Here is a 12798-nt window from a genome sequence, read left to right on the forward strand (position 1 = left end):
CTTATTTGATCCCATCGACCATAGATTTAAATAAAATAACACCCTACATAATACATGATGTTGTGGTTTGCTACTGGCCACTGAGGAGAATACAAAGCCATACGAACGAACTTAGCGTTTACCTTTTTAATACGGTTTTTCGGCAATGATACATTGATTTTATATGATAATATCTGCCTTAACAAAGAGGAAACAAACAACAACTATCAGAAAAGTTGCACGAAATCCAGATTTCTTTATGTCAATGTCAACTTGTCAAGAACTCTGACATTTAAAATATATAACCTAAAACAATTAAAATAAATATTTTCGTAATTTCTTCATTTGAGTTGAATTAAAATGTCTAATAGCAACCTATTTCTAAAGTCCGCATTCGTGCGGGCTCCACTGCAGAACGGCGTTGGCCGCTACGTTTGTCAGCTGCAGCGAATTGTGCTGAAATTCTGCAAAAGCCATGGAGGCAGCCGTGGTATAAGGTATCAAAACAATTATTTTCGGTGTAAGATTATGTTATAGAAGACTCTAGAAAAAGGATTCAATAATAGAGCGTTCGCGTGTATCTTATTGCACTTATATCCTATTAATATAAATGCGAAAGTTTGTTTGGACGGATAGATGTATGTTTGTTACCCTTTCACGCAAAAAGTACTTAACAGATTTGAGTAAATTTTGAAATGGAGATGGATTATATTCTGTATTAACACATAGGCTGCTTTTTATCCAGAGAAAATTTACGGTTCCGCAGGATTCATGAAAAACCTGAGGCCTTAGTACTTTGTTATTAAATTTATATGTTTCCGCCAAGTGTATGTAAAAATATTAGTTACTAGCTATTGCCCGCATTCTGCGTCCGCTTTTAATACAAATCCTTTCTTTTTTTTTAATTTCACTACAAGATATCTCAGCTGGTGGTAAGAGATGACGCAGTCTAAGATGGTAGTGGGTTAACCTGTTAGGTAGTATGGTAGTCATACCCTAATTGCTTTCTACTCAACATTGCACCAGAACACTAAATTGCTTAGCAGCACGTCCTTATTAGTACGGTGGGTGTAAGCCACACAACAGTTGCTATAAGTCTTGGTAGTAGGGGTGTGAACTGTTACTTAATTGGCCAAGCACTCCAGTCACAATTGCCGGAGGAATGCAAGTTCAGATCCTGCTTTTTCTAAAATTTTTACATCAATTTTCAAATTATACATAGGCCATACAAGCAATGTTAACTTAAAAAATTTTAATTTCAGAGACTTCATTGAACAAGATTTGGTTAATTTTGCAAAACAAAACCCCAGTGTTGTTGTATACCTGAAGCCCCGAAGGCACAGAAGCCCTGCTGTTGTGGCAGAGTACTGTGAGTATTTCAAGAATTAATTTAAAATTATTGTAAGGTTTGGATGTTAACGAAAAAAACATCAACCAAGTAAAAAGTAATTGTATGTATAAATTAAGCGTGAATACTATTTGCTACAACTAGCTTCAAATTGCTAAACATACTACTACCTTTGCTTTAAAATGTGGGTATATCCTGATATACTTTATACATTAGTGTCATTTCAAAAATGAAGAAAGATTTATATGGATCCATTCATAAGTGTATGTGTATGTTAGGTTATTCTTGAACACACATTTAAAAAAATCCTTCAAATTGATCATCTCAAAGTTGGTTAAAAAGGATTCAAGCCACAATTATTGTAGTCTGGTGACATACAATTTGAAAAGGGCATCTGGCGAGTTTCTAGCTGGCTTCTTCGTAGAGGATCTGCTTGGAAAGAATTATTTTAGTTTTTTTTTTATTTTGACTTTAAGGCCTTAAAAATAAATTTTGCATGATGTCAGAATGGTAATGTAGTGTTTTAGCATACTATGACATTTGGAACATGCTGCCAGTTGAACTGTGGCAGAACACCATGAGTATGTGATTTTAAACTGAGTTTTGCACATGTTTAGAGGCTCATTTACCTTCAGGCAAACGCACGTACATAGTTTTGTCAAAATTTACCCCCACCATGGTGAATATTTACCCAAGATTCACTGTAGAAATTTCAAAATTGTGTTGTCTGTGACTATTTATGTTGTCTGTTGATCTATTATTAATGAATAAATAAATTAATAAGGACGGTAACGGGACCCATTACCGTCATGACAGGATGCAGAACGGTCGGTGATCTCAGTAAATAGTAGTAGTAACATGGAGGATGCTGCAGCCTGTTCATCATTATATTTCTTTAGTATCCTTGAACATCACCCACAAGATGAGCGGTTGTGACAGTTTTATTTAGAATGCTGTCACAACACAGTAAATTACATTAAGTCCCTAAAAATGCTCAATATAAATAAATCCCGATGCCCTCCCGACCCCCGACAAAGCAAATAATCTCCCCGAAAAACAAGTTCGATAATTTTAAGTTCACATTTTCGTCAAACGACACTTGCAAACAAGACACAAAAAAAAATGGCAAATACTGATGGCAAGAACAATAAACATGCTAATTCGGTTCTTATCTTATGTGTCACAAATACCTAATATATTTTTTTTTCTTATATCTACAGTGCAATGCAAAAATATGTTTTTTTACTTAAAATATTATGTATAATTAATATTATTAACTTATTTTTTTATTTCTCCCGACCAAAGCCCTAAAATCCTGAAAAATCGGTGATTGATCCCGATAACAGGAAGAATCGATCTGGCAACCCTGGTTAGAAGTAATATAGGATACTTTTTATCCCGACATTAAGCTCTCGAAACCTTTGGGAGAGGGGATGAAAGTGTTTGACGATTTTACACCATAACGCCGACAAATTATAATCGATTTAAATAATTATGTACTATAGAGGTTATAATAAGTGTTTAATTTTGCCCAAACTTTGTGTAGATCTGAATGTGGTTGGAGATAGAGGACAGAACCGCTAAGCGGACAGCAGCAAACCCCTCACTTAAGGCTTAGCAATACTGAATACTTGAATTTTTTTTAGAACTACAATTAAATTGAATGCCAAATCACAAAACAAAATCAAACGCAGACGAAGTCGCGGGCAACAGCTAGTAATAAATAAATATACTAACAATACACACATCGCCATCTAACCCCAAAGTAAGCGTAGCATGTGTTATGGGTACTAAGATGACTGATGAGTATTTTTATTAATGATATACATAAATACTGATAATATACATATAAACACCCAGACACTGAAATACATTCAAGCTCATCACACAAACATTTTCCAGCGGCCTTCGGCTCAGAAAGCAGGGTCGCTGCAAACCGCGCCAATCGGCCGTCACAAATGTCAAAATGTCAAGGGCATGCATATTAAATATGTTAATCAAAATTTTCTCTTTTCTTTCCTAGTAAATGGTGACAGAGTATGGATGAGCATGCACCTTAAAACCCACTCGGAAATCACTAAGTGGATTGAAGTACTAAGAACTCAACAAGGCGACGTTTCCGGGGCACGTCTAAGAAAATACCAATACACAGATCATCCATCATTACAAGGACCCTGGACACCTTTCACCTTCAAGGATCCAGAGCTCAATGTAGCTCAGTTGCCTGACCCCAAGTTCGGAGCAAATAACAGAATTCCTATGTCAGCAACTGAAAAATTGAGAATCATGTTCGAGAAACAGAAGATCAGCGATGAGGAAGTCAAGACTGGGGAATAGACAATTCTAGATTTAAATTGGAAACACAGAGGATCTTAGAATTGTATGGCAAAAGTAATACATATTATTTAAATTATTGTACTGGATAGGTTTTCTTTGTATTGAACCATAAAAAATTGTTCATAACTGGAAATGCCTTAAATACATTAAATGGTTCTTTTAAATAAAGCATAGTACGACCATGCTGATATGACTCACAGTTATTAACGTTCCTAAAATTAAACATTTCAAAAATTACTTGCTGCAGTGATTTTTCATAATTTGGTATAAGAAAAGGTTTACAGTCTAAGTTTAAGTATCTATAGCCATTCAGATTATCTAATTTTTACAAAACTTTCTATTACATATAGGTCCATGGCATATTTTATAAATAGTGTAAATATTGTGTAGAAAGTAGCCAAATATGATTGTAATGTTTAAGTATGAATAAATAGATTAGTTCGAAATTTAAAAATTTGTTTCAATTCTATGAAAAAAAATATAAAATATTTTTAGAGCATCTACCTTCAAACCCTATAAGCAAATCCAATCCAATTGAGAGTTATATAACCAGGCTTTGCACATTTTGGAACTTCTCAATCATCAGTATTCCAAGATATAACGTTCATTTGTATTAAAGCTAAAATAATATGTTTTTCAATAAAGTGTCTGACTTCATTGGTGCTAATTCTGTGGTAAACAAATCTCTTGAACTAAGCTAACTTGAGCCCTGTAAGGGCTGAAATTGTGCTATTATTTCTATGCATATTGTTGTGTGAAGAAATTAATAATTATAAACGTGTCAATTTAATAAAATATTTAAAAATTAATGTTTACAAAAAAAAACCAGGCTAAACTTGATGTGGGCTTCTTAGACCAGGACGCGTTTGGAACCCTCGTAGCTTTAGTTTTAAGCTTACGAATATGTATATCGCCATCATCTCACTACCGTGTACTTCTCATGTAATGTACATCAAAAGTGCCACCTATGGGCCGGGCCTACTTGAATAAAGATATTTTTGAATTTTGACTTTTGAAGGAATAAGCGAGTAATGGACATAAATAACATTAATAAAAAAAAAAAAAAATTGAATTTATAACCTTCACCTTTTATAAAAAGCCTGTTGAAAATATTTAATACCAGATAGTTATTAGGTACCAATAGTTAGTAGCCAAAGACTTTAAAGATATTTTAAATGTGGTGTTGTTGATATAAATTAAAAAATTATGCAGAAACGAAGCGGGCAAAATATATATAAAAGAAAAACTAATTAGGGTTACCAAATTTTTTAATATCAAAATAGATCTGTTACTTCATAGAAACTTAATTTTTAAACACTGATCAACTGTTACTTTTTAGTCCAGCAGGGCTAGAACGGGCAGGAGACAAAAATTATATCCCCGATTATATATCCAAGGCATATAATTATCGTGTCCACCTGCTAAAGCACGGGATTATGGAATAGGCGTAGTTTACCCCCGTTTATTATAACACATATATTATTTGGATAGGATTTGAGAGTTAATAAAGCTGTGGGAGAAGATACATTTTTATTCTTTCCCCTGGGATATAAATGTATCCTGCCCATGCTGTGCAGAAAAACTGATTTAACATGGAAACTAACTCTGGCATACAATATAACAAATTAACATAATTTATCCTTTTGAAGAGAAATTCCTATGAGAATTTTTCAAATGAATCTGCATATACCTCGGTGATTTGAATTCCTTTCCGCATATCTCACACGGGTGTAATTTCCCATCGTTATGGTGGACACGTTTCAAATGTGCCAACAAATATGATCTACACTTCAATGTTGATTTACATATATGACATGTGAATTTTTCATCGCTGTGGCAGTTTCTAAGGTGTGTCGTCAAGGCATATTTGGAATACAATATAGCTGGACATTTAGGGCAATTCGTTTTTTTCGGATCATCCTTCTGAACTTTTTCATGAAGCAGCTTGTGCCGTTTTAGGTAACGTTTAGCTTTAAACAATAAACCACACTTTTCGCATTTAAACTTACGTGCACAATGCACTTCTGTCATATGACCGAACCAAGTTTTATACGGATATGTTTTGTTGCAGATTAAGCATTTACGTTTTTGTTTAGTTACAAGGGCTTCATCATTACTGCATACAAATTTCCTGTAGTGATTGATGAGAATGTGGTTTTTCAGCCTTTTCTTTTTTTTAAAGTACTGAGGGCAGTGTTCGCACATAAACAGTTTACGTTTGATCAAAGGCACTTCTAAATGAATAAGGTTGTGTCGAAGGAGTGAATAGCTGAAACATAAAAAAAAGAGTATTTAAAAACAAATGAACAGAGGTAAACTCCTTAAATTTAAATAGATCCGGGCATTTTTTAATCCTGCTGGTTGGTCCCCAAAAAGACTTTTAACAAATACTTCAGTGAGTAATCATAGATTGTCTTTAAATACAATCATAGGTCTTTGATCTTTATTGACCAATTTGTATTATGTTAAATTATCTTAACAATGAGGACCTGAAAGTTACTAGTATTTTAATAACAAAACAGAGTATTTAACTTCCATCACTAATACCACCTCAGTAAATTGCTATCATCGCATACATAGCATCGATGAATTTATTTAATAACTAGCGGACCCGCGCGACTTCGTCCGCGAATGCGTCAACTTCAAAGAGTAGTCATATGCTGTCGCGGACTGTTTCATAGAACTTTACAGAAACAATTCCGATAGACTTACTACATATTTCCGTCGTTTAGCGTAACGTTTACCGTTCACGCATCGCACGCATCGGAATCTCTCAAAAAGGATATTTTCTGCAGTTTTTGCAACATTATTTATTAATGATTGTGTTTTATAGCCTTAATTAATACTACCAACTACTACTACTATTTATATATATTATAGTTATATTTATATATATATATTTATATTTTATTTATATTTATATATTTGTATCATTTTTAAATCTTATTTATTGCACCACCTACCTCTTTTCTATGTTTTTTCCTTTTACGCCATTGGTTGCCTGGAAAAAATCGCTATGTAGCGATAAGGCCACCAAATTGTACTCTCTTGATTTGTATTTATATCTTTGTAACTACTTTTTGTTTCTTTGGTGTACAATAAAAGTGTATTCATTCATTCATTCATTCATACCAATGCAAAATAAAATTGAAATCGAAACAGCGTTTTCTGAGATTAGCTCGTTCAACCAAACAAACTCAAAAGCTTGACAATATTTCAACTATGCCCATCTAAAAAAACCACGTCAATCTAAAACTCCGTTGCGCGTTATTTGAAAGACAAATGCGGAAAAAAGCGATGTTATCCTGTAGGAGCTGTTGGTTTTTCCGGGATAAACAGAAGCCTATGAGCTATTCCAGGATGGTTTGCATGCAGTGGCGTGCAAAGAGGGTATGCATAGAGTATGCAGGTGACATAAAAAGAAGAAAATCTCCAGTACAAGTTATAAATACTTATGGGTAGGCTTTTTATAACTCTTACAATGCCTATTGTTAAATTTTTTATAACTCTTACTGGGGATTTTCTTCATTTAATATCATCTACATACCCTGTGGCGTGCATAGAGGGTATGCTCTATGCACGCCACTGTATGCATGCTTTTGATTGTTGTTGTCCAATATGCCTTGCGACGTGCCTATGCGTGTGTAATATGTGAAGAGTTATATCCTTTATCTCCGACAATATTTATCAGATCCTTAATCATAAATATATATATCAAATAAAAAAGAATTATTAAAATCTATTCAAATTTAACGGAGTTATGAAGTAAAATTGATAAAAATCTTCATCCCATTTCCCGAGGGAAATATACTGTTTATCGGGATAAAAAGTGTCCTATATGTTAACCCGGAATATCAGCAACAACTATACAAAATTTTAAATCCATTCAGTAGTTTTCACGTGATGCCAGGACAGACAGGCATCGTTTGGACTTAGTATCGATTATAAAGCATCCCAGGTCAAAATTTTCAAAATATATTAAATGTACAGAAATCTTCCAGTGACAGATTTATTATAAGTATAGATTAAGTTTAAAAATTACAGGTCTTCTCACCCCCTAGTTGGTTCCAATGTACATAACTAATTAATTTAACCTTAATTATTTTTAGTAGGATTTCATCAATTTTAAATTATATTTGCCATCATAATCTCAGATAATCTCAGAGAAGAACTAACATGAAACAGCAGAAAGTTTTTATATAAACAAATTGCTTGGTAACATATTTGTGTTACTAGGAGATTAGATCTAGTCAAAAAGTACAAACCTAGTAGAGAAATATTTCCTGCATAACAAACATGTTTGCACACTCTCTTCTTTTAATTCTTCATAGCTTATTTCATTGTCGTAAATTTCGTTCGGCTGCATGGCGAATTCCTTAGAAATCACATCGTAATTTATACTCTCTTCTTTAAACTTCTTGGAGTTTATTTCCTCCTGGTACTTTTCATTTGGGCCATACCTTATTAACTCCTCATAGTTTTTATGAGAGTAGCTATTCTTCGGGTACTGGTTTGGACCCAATACGGTTTGTATACTGTCCCAGTCGATATCATTTTCTACCTTAACACGGACAACAAAATCCAAATAATTTCCATTATTTTCTTCTACAATAACTTGAGTTTTTTCTTGTTTTATATCAGAAATATCGGGTTTGCTATCCATTTGTAAGTAATTCTTCAATGCTTATTATATTACACTCTTCAATTACCTACTTATTTTATTTTGGCAATGCTATATAATTCATTGACATAATTGTAAATACCAACACAATTTTTAGTTTTCGTGTCTAGTTGTCTGTCACTTGTCATAACAATTAGGGTTGCGAAGTCAAATAAGTATCGATAAAAAAAAACAAAAATCGATTACAATGAAACGATTATTATGGCACTGGATTACTAAGTACGCGACGATGGTTTGTCTTCCCGGGATTCCTATATCTTCAAGTATCAATCTGTCAATTCATTGACATAATTGTAAATACCAACACAATACCAACACGATTTTTTTAGTTTTCGTGTTTAATTGTCTGTCACTTGTCATAACAATTAGGGCTGCGAAGTCAAATAAGTATCGATAAAAAAGATCAAAAATAGATTACAATGAAACGATTACTATGGCACTGGATTACTAAGTACGTGTACGTAATTCCTATATCTTCAAGTATCAATCTGTCTCTCTTTGTGATAATGGAATATAACGGGTTATTAGAGTGTATCTTTGTGTTTTAAAATAAATTTCCCTGAACTGTAATTAAAAATAGAGCAATTCGTAATACGCTAGTGCCGATTATGCTAAACAATAGTCTCTAAACTTAACAAATTGCCTTGTCCAAAAATATTGCCCCACTCTTTCCCGTTGAACAATACTACTTTTCCACCTGCCAATTTTGAGTTTAGAGTGAAATGTACAACAGGGATGGGTGGTATTTTTGAACGTAATTTTTATATTATTTTAAATTAATACATTTATTTGAATTTTATTTTATTATAAAACTTGTCAGCATCTGTCCAGGGTTCATCATCGGAATGGCTGAACAGAATATGATGAGACTGAAGCGAGTAATCCATCCTGGATTACTTACTGTAAGACTGCGGGTAAGACTGCACGGACTTCGACAGAAGTTTTTCAGTTTGGACAGGCAGTGGACTTTGCATAGAGCGTCCTAAGCTTCTTCGGTACTTCTTCGGTAATACGGTAGAAAACGGAAGGCGGACCAAGGAAAGGGCTATTAATAAACAAACAATTTTTGTCGGGGGGGAGGCTTTGGCCGTGGCTATTTACCACCGTACCGACAAAGACGTACCGCTAAGTTAGTTATTTAGTGTTCCGGTGTGATGTCGCGTAGAAACCTATAAGGGTATTAGAATGCATTCATTACTTACCACCACGTGAGATTGCAGTCAAGGGCGAACTTTTAGTGGAAAAAAAAAACACAAACTTTTTATTAAATTATTTATTTACATAATATACAGGAGAATCATTAAGGCATTATCTTTTATTTATTAAAAATAGTTAAGCGACCCAGTTGCCTGGTTCGTGGTCACGACGTTGAACTATTTTTAAGAAATTTTGATTAGTCACGAAAATCTTAGTTTAAAATCTTTAAGTAACTTCTATACATAATTACTAAACCTAGCACGTAACAAGTTTGCCAAAAAATAAAACGCAGCTTCACCTATCCTAGCATTGTGTGATTGCATGCAAATGCGCACTGTTTTCTTTTAACTTCTGCGGTCGAGATGCCGATTTCTGAAACGCACATAAGTAATAGAAATATCGACTGGTGAACTTTATTGATTTCAAAGTCAAAGTCAAAAATATCTTTATTCAAGTAGGCCCATAGGTGGCACTTTTGATGCGTACATAAGAATTACACGGTAGTGAGATGATGGCGATAACCACATTCGTAAACTTAAAACTAAAGCTACGAGGGTTCCAAACGCGTCCTGGTCTAAGAAGAAGCCCACAACAAACTTAGCCGGGTGTTTTTTTTTTGTTATCACCATCTCACAATGTCATTTTAAATTAATTTATAAACGCGAATGGCTAATTTCAACTCGATTGGACAATTAGCTGCCAAGTTATCGTTATATTGTACAGTAAGGCTACTGTGTTACCGGTATAAGAGAATATATGGAAGAAGAAAAATAGTTTGCATACAATTTCACGAACATTCCACGGATTATTATATCTCTCATTTATCATTACCAAATTTATGTTTCACTCCACCACAGGCGTTCTTCGTATGATTGAGCGATACATATCTTAGTAGTGTATCCCCATATATCCCCATACATACTAGTCTTTATAAACAAAAAGTGGACATAAACAGTCGACTTACAAGAAATGGTCATAAATTAGTGTCATCTGTATATCGTCTGCGTAAGGTACAGGGATCATTTATGGGATTGAGTATACGCTTTTATAATATGATTCCTAAGGTGATTTTGGACCTGCCAATGCACAAGTTTAAAGAATTTGTTAAAACACATTTATTACAGCGAGGTTACTATACAATTGATGAATTTTTTAATGACAAGGTTGCTTGGAAGCATCCGGCTCCGCTTTCAGCTCTCACAAGATAGGAAAAATGAATGTTAAAATGCAAAATGTAAATTTTTGATGTTGGAAAAGAGCAACTGCTGAGTTTCTTGCCGGCTTCTTCTCGGTAGAATCTGCCTTCCGAACCGGTGGTAGAGTAGGTACTACAAACAGACAGACTTGACGTTTCAAAAGTGCTTATATTAGGCCTACTTGAAATAAATGAATTTTGACTTTTTTGAATTTTACTGATGAATTTTTTGCCATCAGAAGAAAACGAATAGCATCCTTGATGAAAAGAATGTGGGTAAGCAGTAACGGCATTCTGAAAGCTCTAATAAATCGATACGACTCTCCAATTTACAAGTTGTATATTAAACTCCACGCCACTGCCTGGACGCAGAAATTTTAATTTGTAACTTTTTTTTATATTGCATATTAATACTTAATGTAAGATTTTTTTTTATTTAATTATTCTATTTATGTTATAGTGTAGTGCGTAGTGATGGGTCTTAGATACCAAATAAATAAATAAATAAATAAATTAACCCACATCCCTTATCGATACGGAAAAAACACTGCATAACTATTCCGACGTTATGCCACGTTTATTTGTAACTAACCTAAGTTTTCTGATTTTTTTAATACTTATTTCAATAAAAATACTCCTCAACTTTATTAACATTCAAATACTTAAAGATTTCAACTATAGTAAGTAGTTTCATCGAAACTAATTTTAATCGTTATTTACAAATTGAAGGCTAACTTCTACGCAGTCAACTTTTTTAGAAATTCTTTAATTCTTTAATTCTAGCTTTATTTTAAAATATTAACAACTAGGAAGAAATTAGAAGGCTGAAACAAGAATTTTATTATATTCGTGATTGAAAAGATTAGAGAAGTTTTGCATTGCCAGTCAACTAATATGTAATTCAAATAAAAATATTAAACCATCGTCAACGATTTTTCTGTTAAAAGGTTAAATGGATACTGTTTACTAAATTGCTGTGCTCATTGCGAATAATTTTCTGACGTTCGTTGAGGACCAAACAACCAGTTCATATTAGTTTATGTTAAACGTAACTTATATAAAAATGTGATAAAAAAATATGCGGTTAAAATTGACGTGTGCGATTGTTTGCTTATTTTGTATGTACGTATCAAAGGTTTTTGAATTAATAAAGTTTTGAGTGACATTGATCTTCTATAAAGGATATTGACCATAGATATTGATAAGGGCCATGGTTGCGTCAGTCACTAATATATTTGATAATTTAAATTCAGTTTGGGACTACAAAAATATCCTTCCTTCCTTGCTTCCTATCCCAAGTTGTATTTTTATTTTAAAAGTACTTTATCTTATTGAAATAATAGAATATGAGTCCATTTTTTATTCGTCGATATAACTAGAGATGAAATAATCAAATCGATCGGTGGTAATCGATTATGATGTCATTTTCATAGGACATTAAAAAAAAACGATTCTTTTTTAACAAAACATCTCGTTATCCAATTATAATCGAAACCGCACAACACTAGTTGTAGGTCTTTGCCCTTTAGTTTAAATTACTTCGTAGCTAATTAATAATTATTTAATTACATTATTATTACATTATAGTTGCTTACTTTGGGGTGGCGATGTGTGTATTGTCGTAATATATTTATTTATTTATTATTATTATTTAATTGTACATCGAATTGTTTTAGTATCTAGTAATGCAGCTTTGCGTGTAAGTAATTAGACATGACATTACTAGGTACATAAATAGTTTTGTGCATAAAAACAATAATCAAGTTTTATTATATGATTACATTCATCGAGATACATTTTTTTTTGCGATTGGCCCAAGATCCATAATGTGCTGGCCATTCTCCTTTAAACGAGACCAAATAAACAGAATACACTTTTATTAAAAAAAAATATTAAGAACGCGACTTAGATATTGAATAATATCAGTATTAATGGATAAAGGCTATAAAATTTGACAAAATTGCATAAGCGCTAACTGTCAGATAATACCGAAGTGTTGATATTTTTTTTTATAAAATGTAATTTTTTATAGAATCTTAATTGCTCTTTTACATTAATTTA

At 33.0% G+C, this 12798-nt stretch overlaps 2 protein-coding genes across 2 annotated transcripts; one reads left to right on the forward strand and one right to left on the reverse strand.

The window, feature by feature from the left end:
- Positions 1–262: 262 nt before the first annotated feature.
- Positions 263–4112, forward strand: LOC120635358 (39S ribosomal protein L43, mitochondrial). The gene is made up of 3 exons (XM_039906352.1): positions 263–476; positions 1242–1348; positions 3351–4112. Exons 1-3 carry the CDS (start codon positions 340–342, stop codon positions 3662–3664), a joined length of 558 nt encoding a protein of 185 aa, XP_039762286.1. The 5' UTR covers positions 263–339; the 3' UTR covers positions 3665–4112.
- Positions 4113–4914: 802 nt separating this feature from the next.
- LOC120635470 (PR domain zinc finger protein 15-like) lies at positions 4915–8432 on the reverse strand. The gene is made up of 2 exons (XM_039906492.1): positions 7930–8432; positions 4915–5933 (listed from the first exon to the last, which is right to left on the reverse strand). Exons 1-2 carry the CDS (start codon positions 8325–8327, stop codon positions 5300–5302), a joined length of 1032 nt encoding a protein of 343 aa, XP_039762426.1. The 5' UTR covers positions 8328–8432; the 3' UTR covers positions 4915–5299.
- Between the last annotated feature and the right edge of the window lie 4366 nt (positions 8433–12798).

Source organism: Pararge aegeria, chromosome 26, assembly GCF_905163445.1.
Source record: "Pararge aegeria chromosome 26, ilParAegt1.1, whole genome shotgun sequence".
Classification (NCBI taxonomy): domain Eukaryota; kingdom Metazoa; phylum Arthropoda; class Insecta; order Lepidoptera; family Nymphalidae; genus Pararge; species Pararge aegeria.

Bases quoted from the DNA above. Each gene is read 5' to 3' on its own strand.
- LOC120635470 (XM_039906492.1), bottom strand. From the start codon at position 8,327: ATGGATAGCAAACCCGATATTTCTGATATAAAACAAGAAAAAACTCAA. The intron at 5,934-7,929 runs GTTTGTACTTTT...TTTATGTTTCAG, and splicing joins AGGAAATATTTCTCTACTAG to CTATTCACTCCTTCGACACA.
- LOC120635358 (XM_039906352.1), top strand. From the start codon at position 340: ATGTCTAATAGCAACCTATTTCTAAAGTCCGCATTCGTGCGGGCTCCA. The intron at 477-1,241 runs GTATCAAAACAA...TTTTAATTTCAG, and splicing joins GGAGGCAGCCGTGGTATAAG to AGACTTCATTGAACAAGATT. The intron at 1,349-3,350 runs GTGAGTATTTCA...TTTCTTTCCTAG, and splicing joins TGCTGTTGTGGCAGAGTACT to TAAATGGTGACAGAGTATGG.